General features: G+C 44.6%; 1 protein-coding gene across 1 annotated transcript in view; it reads left to right on the top strand.

The window, feature by feature from the left end:
- Positions 1–8,606, top strand: part of ACTA2 (actin, alpha 2, smooth muscle, aorta) — an 18,580-nt gene that overhangs the window by 8,749 nt on the left and 1,225 nt on the right. Inside the window, exons 4-8 of the mRNA XM_015424620.1 lie at positions 3,203–3,313; positions 4,840–4,924; positions 5,014–5,175; positions 7,134–7,325; positions 7,921–8,102. Coding sequence (XP_015280106.1) covers positions 3,203–3,313; positions 4,840–4,924; positions 5,014–5,175; positions 7,134–7,325; positions 7,921–8,102 — 732 coding nt within the window. The remainder of the gene's footprint in view (positions 1–3,202; positions 3,314–4,839; positions 4,925–5,013; positions 5,176–7,133; positions 7,326–7,920; positions 8,103–8,606) is intronic.

Here is an 8,606-nt window from a genome sequence, read left to right as displayed (position 1 = left end):
CACCCAGCCTCCCTCCTCCTCCTCCCCAAATCCCACAAAATGCAGCCCGAAGTGCCAAGCAGCCCCCCTTCCCCAAACGCCACCAAGCGTCGCTCCCCAGGAAGCCCCCGTCACCTTCCCCTCCGCCCGGCTCTGCTGCCCCCCGGCTGCCAAGCTTCTCGGCCTGGCAGGCGGCCTCAGCGATTGGGGAAGTTCCAGCGAGGGAAGGAGGGAGGGAAAGGCAAGTGCTTGGCCCCTTGCCGCGGCCCCCTCCCGGCTGCCCGGCCCGCCAGGCCTCCCTTGCACCTCCGGGCCTCACCTCTCGCCAGGGAACACAAGCCACAGACCAGGAGGCTCCGCAGGATGGCGCCCATCTTCCCTCCTGGGGCAGTCTCCGCCTCACCGGCGATGGCGGGGCACAGGAGGAAGCGGCGGCTGAGGAGGGCAGCGGCGGTGGCAGCGCCTCGGCTGCACTCTCATACTTTCGGGCGGGTGGCGGAGGACAGAGGGGAAGGGGCAGAAAGGGGAAGGATGCAGCCCTGGCCCGCAGGCGGCCCCGACGGCTCCTTCATGGCGCCTCCTTGGCCCGCAGCCCCTCGCCCAGGCAGAAAAAAGCGAGGCGGGCCAGCACGCTCCTCTATTGCTCCTGCTCCTGCCTCGCTCGCTCGGTGCCTCCTCAGTGTGCGCCCCCGCACCTCACCTGGGGGAACAGCAATCCCCCACGATCCCCCCAAATCGACCTCTGCCTAGTGTATTGCAGTGTTAAATCATTATAAAGTAAAAAAAAAAAAAAAACAGCAGGGGCAGGGTTTTCTCCAAGACTGATTTGATTGATTTGAACTTTTAGGAAGGACTCATGGGGCCAGGACCATCAGCAACAGCTGGGTGACTTCCTGCCACATGACTCAGTGCTTAGTTCTTGCTTCTTCCTTACACACTCTTCCTTCCTTCCTTACATACTCAGGAAAATGCGGATTGCCACTTTGGGGTCAGGAAACAATTTTCTCCAGGCCAGTTTGGCCAGGGATCCTAGAGCGTTTTTTTTGGGTTTTTTGGCCATCTTCTGGGCATGGATCGGGGGTCACTAGTGGGGGGTAGTTGTGCATTTCCTGCATTGTGCAGGGGGTTGGACTAGATGACCCTAGAGGATTCTGTTTCTATGATTCTATGACTTGCAGGACTCACCCAGGCCTGGCTGCTCACTACTTGGGACTCTTTGTATAGGATTGGGTCTATAGGATTGTAAGGGACTACAGTCCTTGTTACAAGACCATTATGCTCCATTAAAGGTAAAGGTAAAGGTTCCCTTGCTCGAAAGCCAGTCGAGTCCGACTCTAGGGTTGCGGTGATCATCTCCGTTTCAAAGCTGAAGAGCCAGCGCTGTCCGAAGACATTTCCGTGGTCATGTGGCCGGCATGACTAAACACCAAGGCACACGGAATGCTGTTTCCTTCCCACCGAAGTGGTACCTATTTATCTACTTGCAATTTCTTGCTTTCGAACAGCTAGGTTGGCAGGAGCTGGAACTAGAGACGGGAGCTCACTTTGTCATGCGGCAACTCGGGTCTCAAACTGCTGAACTACCGACCTTCCACAGCCTGCAGTTTAGTGTCTTAACCACTTGAGCCACCGCAGCTCCGTTAGTAGATATTTAATCATTCAGCCTCTGACAAAGTGGTCTGTCATTCATTACTTGCATTGTAATTCTATATGTAAAATTTGGTTGTGAATGCTTTGCGTACTGTTTCTTTAAGCATGGTATTTAATGCCTGCAAGTACCTATTTTCTCTGGCTGTTGCTGCAGACAATTGAAACAGACTTTAAACAGCTTAATATATGCTTGCATGAGCATTTGGAGTTCTAACAGTACAAAGAAGACACTTTCGTTATAATTGTTTAATAATTTTTATTTTAAAGTGACAAATTGTTTTTGACAGCTTTTTTCTCCGCATTTACTTTTCCTTTTGCAACACTCACACTGAGAGTCCCGTTCCCTTGCTGCCGCTGCTGTTCAACAGCAGGCACTGGATAATGCCAGTGTGGTTTAGTGGTTAGTGTTTCCAATGATGATCTAGGACAGGGGTGGCCAAACTTGCTTAATGTACGAGCCACATAGAATAAACGTCAGATGTTCGAGAGCCGCAAGACATGAACAAATATATAAAAAAAAATTTATTGAAAAATATGCAGATTTGCTTTTATTAGCATTAAGCAAGACTGCTAAAAATAAAAACAAAAGGGATAAAAACAGATATTGTATTTTGCTAATTATATTTGTCTAAGAGAGAGAGAAAGAGAGAGGTGGAAAGAAAGAATGAGAGAGAAAGAGAGAGAGAGAAACAAAGAAAGCAAATAGATGGGGGAGGGAGGGGAGGAAGGAAGGAAGGGAGAAAGAGAGAGAGAGAGAGAGGTGGAAAGAAGGGAAGGGAGGGAGGAAGGGAGAGGTGGAAAGAAACCAACTTTAACTGTAAATGTGTTCTCCAGTCTCCCCCCCCCCCCACCAGCCAGCTTGGCTTGGATAAGGGATTTCAAGAGACAAATGCCTTCTGCAAGCAGGCAGGGGCATGGGGGCTTTGATAATGCATTTAAAGTTAAAGTTGCTTTCTTTCTCTTCTCCCCCCCCCCCACACAACTCAAGCCTACCCAGCGAGAGGGACACTGGCTGTGAAAGGGAAGACGGATCAGGGAGGCATGCCTCCCCTTCACTTCCCCAGCCACCTTGCTGGGAGCCACACAATATGCCTGAAAGAGACTCATGTGGCTCCCAAGCCATAGTTTGGCCACCCCTGATCTAGGAGACCCTGGTTTGACTCTGCCATGGAAACTCACTGAGTCATCTTGGGCCAATTATCCATTCTCAGCTGAAGTTACATCACAGAGTTGTTGTGACAATAGAATGGAGGAAAGGAGAGCAATGTACACTTTGGGTCCCCATTGGGGAGAAAGGTTGGGTAACTGGGTTGGGGAGAAAATGAAATAAGATGAGGGTCAGAAGAAAGTTAGGTTGGTGGATGGGTGGGAAGGAGAGGAGGAAGCAGCAAACGGAAATTGATCAGCTGAATATAAAACGTTGGCAGTTATTTTTTAAAAATATATCTAGATGGCCCACTGTTGTTAGAGCTTCAGAAATATTGTCAAGGGGTGTTGGTTGTTGTGTTCATTATCATGAGGTTTATGAATAATGGCTTGATAACAATAATAATCCTCTTGCCTTTGACTACAGATTTGGCATCATTCTTTCTACAATGAGCTGCGAGTTGCCCCTGAAGAGCATCCAACTCTGCTTACAGAAGCTCCATTGAACCCCAAAGCTAACCGAGAGAAAATGACGCAGGTAAATGGCATATTCCAAGTTTTATTTTCTGGAGGGCCCAAATGCTCTGATCTCGGTGGGTCCTCCTTTCATGTTGGGAGAAATGATCCCTATCATGCTTTCGATCTGTTCTTCCATTTTCTGAGGGGTGAGACATGAAGAGTACAGGGTATTCTGACAACCCTAGTCTCTTGTTGCTTGCTTGCTTAGTTAGAGTACAGATGGTTAAGAAATTCTCCCTGTCTGACTTTTCTCTGGAAATTTTAAAATTATTGCCAGTCTTCAAGCCTCAGCATAAGTTAGCCATTCTTCCATTTTTTGATTTCTGGACTTTATTTGAATCAATGTGTGTGTGATTTTCTGTTCGCACCCCCCATAGGTAACCAATGAACATGTGTATATATGCAATTGTACCTGCATGATTACATTAACACTCCTGTTTTGCACAGAGTTTTCGGGAATGTTCATAAAAATTCATGCACACTGTTAACTTGGAAGGGGGGGGGGAGTTGCAATCTGAAGACCGAAGCAAGCTGCATATACACCAGTTCCGATGTTAATTGTATAAATTCTCCAAGTTAAACTGGAGAAGCAGGCAAAATAGAATGTAGGGCAGAACCAACCCACAGAATGATAACAAAATGGAATGGGGTACCTCTGCTTAACAGTGCTATGTGGGAGAATGTCAGATTACTTTAATTCCTGAGTCAGTTTCTACTACTCTTGAAAGTATTGACAGAACCCATCTACACACCCTTGTCCTACTACATGCCACTTGTCTGCTGAATGTCTACATTCAGGTTCTGTAATCTGGGGTAAGCATCCTAAAGAACAGCCACGTGGTGTTCAGCCACCTTCACATTTCATCTCTATCTGTTGCTCATTGTTCACTGAGCCTCGCTACTGCTTTTCATTCTTTGACTGCTAACCTTGGTTACGTTGATAGTCATGATTATGTCCCTGGGTCAGACCTTAATGTGGATTAATTGCTCCTTAACACACTTAAACTATCCATTATAGTTAAGTTGTGGTTGAGAGTAGATAATTTCCAGAGATATCATTTCCAAGTGTTTACTTTAACCAAGGAAGCAGAGATTCTAGTTCATGTTTTTAAGGTAATAGTGTATGTACTTATTTTGGTCTGATACAAATTCAGTTCTCATGATTTCTGCCAAAGTATCCTGGAAACTGTAGTTTCATGAGGGAGACAGAATGTCTGTTAAACCAGTTCATGTTTGTAGTGTAATATATGCCCAAAGTGGTGGGTGGTTTTTTTAGTTCTCAGGAAAGATCTTGTCATGTTGTACATAAATTACAACAACTGCTGAAACTTCCTTGTTTGTCATGAGTCATGTATGATTTCATCCTGCATTTGGATGCATCCTGCATCTCTCAGGACATTTAGAATTTATCGTTTGGAAGGACAGGAGAAATCACGCTATGCTGTCCATAAATGCTGGAACAGGTCCAGCTATTTTGTCAGTGGCTTTAATATAACAAAGACCAAACAGTACTTCTTGGCTTTCCTTTGTTTCACTATTTTTCAGATTATGTTTGAGACGTTCAATGTACCGGCCATGTATGTTGCCATTCAGGCTGTTCTGTCCCTCTATGCTTCTGGCCGTACGACAGGTAAATTGTCAATAGCTTAAGGACTTTTTAAAATAAACAATTATAAACAGATGTGGGCCCCAATGCTGTTGGTTGTGTGTCCTCTGAAGGGATTGTACTTGACTCTGGCGATGGTGTCACCCACAATGTGCCAATCTATGAAGGCTATGCACTGCCTCATGCTATTATGCGCCTGGACTTGGCTGGCCGTGATCTGACCGACTACCTCATGAAAATCCTGACAGAACGTGGCTACTCATTTGTTACTACTGGTAAGGGAAGTACTTGTTTATCAAGTTTTACTATTGTAAGCAACCCTATTGTAAGCTGCCCTGAGCCCGCTTGCGAGGAGGGCGGGGTAGAAATGTAATAATAAAATAAAAATAAGTTTTACTCAGTGTGTCCTATTTCTAGAGTTTTGGTAATAATGTGTTTATTGTTTTATGGTATTAGAGCAGTCAATTTGAAATGTTCTGTTTTCACTGTTCCCATTTCTGCTGAGGAATCCTTGCATATTATTTTTTATGGTATACAATCAATTCATGTGGAGTATTGTTGGGCTAAAGAAGACAGCCTGAAATCCTCTGATGCTGTTGTAGGGGAAGATGGGTGAGTTGCCTTGCCCACCTGCCAACACTGATTTTACTCACTGAGAAACCCACAGTTCACTGAAACACAGTCTGATTACAGCCGCAGTAGACGGAACAGGAATTGGCCCTGATGCAGATGTAGTCAAATGCAACTAGTTGATACATGCAGGTAGTAACATACACGTGGATCGTATGGAGATATAGATTTGTATTAACATTGGATGAAAAAGTGCATTCCCTTTTTAAAATGTATATTTGAAAATCTATTTATCATAGATTATACATTATAATATCGTTACATAAACAATAATTGTGTAAAACAATATTCAGTTTGAAAATCAGCTGACATACATTCATTTGTAACTAACAAACCATGCTGTCACCTCCAAGTTAGTATCCAGATTTGGGGATTTTCCTAGAGCATCATGTGATGCCATGTCACTTGTGGGTATGAACCTGGAAGTGGCATTGTGTGACACAGTGCCCCCCCCCATTTTGATCCCGCTGTGCCATTAAGCAGCAGCAGAAGCCCAAGGTTGGGTGGTTGCCCACCATAGGCAAGCTGATCATATGCATGCATAGAGGTGCCCTATTGTTTTCCCATAAATTGTCTCATTCCCACCATTTCCTTTCCCCTCTCTAACTCTTTCTATGAACAGACTACCAACTGGGGACTATCTTCCCTGTAACTTACTCTTCCCAATATCTTCTACTGTGGCTTCCTGTTGGGGCCGAGAGAAATTGTAGTTTAAGAGGGAGAAAACTACAGTTCCAATCAACCCCAGCAATTCAGTAGGTTTTGAGCATGCACTCGTAGCAGCTACAGTCAATTGTCTTGATGATAGATGAATGCTGTCCATTGTGCAGATGCAAGTACTCTCCAAACACATCTTATTTTTAAACTGTGAACAAAGCAGCACACGGGTACTTGGCTAAAGAGAATGCAGGGCAGGCACCGCAAGCTGGGTAGGTTCCACTTTTGAGCGAGTGATTTGCAGGGATCACAGCATCTGCAAGAGTTAGGATGAGATTAATTCAATCACACCCCCTAACCCCATCTGCTGGCCACTATGAATGGCATTACTGATCCAGCATTAGAAGTGTGCAAACCACTGATGTTGCTGTATTCAGATATTCAGCCAGGAGGTGTGTATGTAGGTCCTCCTTTGTGCATGTGGCTTCTGACCCCTTCTGGAGTCTGAATGCAGAAGTCTGTCTGTTTCAGTAAACGGAATTGGCAATTATGTTTTTCCATGGTGAAAAAGAAAACTTGTGTTCCAGTTCTGAATGGAATGGAAACATGTTTTTCTTTTCTTTCCAAGATTAGGCAGAGTTTTTACAAATTTTCATTTTTTACGTTTGGGGGATTGTTGTGAAGTATCTATTGTTGGTTTGTAAAATATCAAGTAACAATTGAAAATCAAAGAACAAAATCCAGAATATTTTGTGACATCAAAATGTTTGTTGGTCTCAAGAATGGAAACATTTTATGTTTTTTAAAGAAACAACCCCCCTTCTTCTTTTAGTAAACATAGGGATGAAACTATAGAGAAACAAGACAAATATCAAAATAAAACCATATCTTCCTTGTTACGATTGAGGGGAAACTAGTAGGTCTTTATTTTGGATCCCATCTGTAGCTGAGCGAGAAATTGTCCGTGACATCAAAGAGAAACTCTGCTATGTTGCCCTGGACTTTGAAAATGAGATGGCTACAGCTGCTTCTTCATCCTCTCTTGAAAAAAGCTATGAGTTACCTGATGGCCAGGTGATCACTATAGGGAATGAGCGTTTCCGCTGCCCAGAGACCCTCTTCCAACCATCTTTCATTGGTAAGATCATGTATATTGTCTCTTATCCAATTAATATTCTTGCCCTGTTTGGTTCTGAAATTCAGCCTCTTCATCTTCCCCAAATAGAGGCCCAAATGTTCATCTTCAAATTCTACTTAGTTCTTATTCTGGGCCTACCCAACTCATATAATTCTTGAGCAACCATCCCTTGATTCAACTGCTGATTTATATGGTTATATTTCCCAGTTTATGGATTTTACCATACATTTGTATACATTTGATAAGGAGCCACAGCCATTCCTGTTGATGACTGTACCTGTTTGACATAACATGAATCAACTAATGTGTCTATTAGAAGTCTGCATGCTATCTTGAGAAAAAAACGATTGTATCCTATTGTACTCCAAATAACCTCTTCTTGACTTTAACTTGTACGATTGTATCCTATTGTACAAATAACCTCTTCTTGACTTTAACTTGTTGTAAGATATTTCATTTCCTGTGCTTAAAACACGCACATTAGCAACTAACATTTTAATATGTTGAACTTGGAGTAGAAATTGTTCTTCACTTTGATTAAACCAAAGGTATTTCACTAGCCCTCCTTGTAATGTATTTGCTGAAACCATTACAGGCATGGAATCTGCTGGCATTCATGAAACCACCTATAACAGCATCATGAAGTGCGACATTGATATCAGAAAGGACCTTTACGCAAACAATGTCCTCTCTGGTGGCACCACTATGTATCCTGGCATTGCAGATCGGATGCAGAAGGAGATCACAGCCCTCGCACCCAGCACTATGAAAATCAAGGTACTACAGAATTGTTCATTATCCCATACTGGGTGGCAAAAAAGACAACTATAGATGAGCTATTTTAATATGTGCCATTTCAGAAATAGGAGTTCTAAAGCAGAAAGCTCATCTTATCCCCAGAAGAACAGGGATTACGAAGCTCAAATCTATTGGAATACATCAGCAATGGCCCCAGTCACATGGGAGGCTTTGAGTTGGAAGAGGGACGGATCGGGGGCGCAGCAAACGGGCACGATCTCACCGCAACATCTGGGAATCGGCGCGCACCCGTCCCCGATCCATCCCTATGGCCCAGTGCTGCGGAGCGAAAAACCCCCAAGTAAAGACAAGGACTTACCTGAAACGCCACAGCAAGCGCGGTCGCGGGATCGCCGGCGCGTCTGTCTTCGGGAGCATTCAAGGCTCCTGGCCGAACTGCGCATGCGCACACATGCGCAGCCGGCTGCCTCGGTCTCCCATCGGTGGCTTCCCTCCTGGCATCTGATCGTGCCGTGGCGCAAC

This window comes from Gekko japonicus, unplaced genomic scaffold (genome assembly GCF_001447785.1).
Source record: "Gekko japonicus isolate JY-2015 unplaced genomic scaffold, Gekko_japonicus_V1.1 scaffold422, whole genome shotgun sequence".
Classification (NCBI taxonomy): domain Eukaryota; kingdom Metazoa; phylum Chordata; class Lepidosauria; order Squamata; family Gekkonidae; genus Gekko; species Gekko japonicus.
The sequence above is the reverse complement of the archived record's forward strand: the minus strand, read 5'-3'. Positions and strand labels throughout refer to the sequence as shown.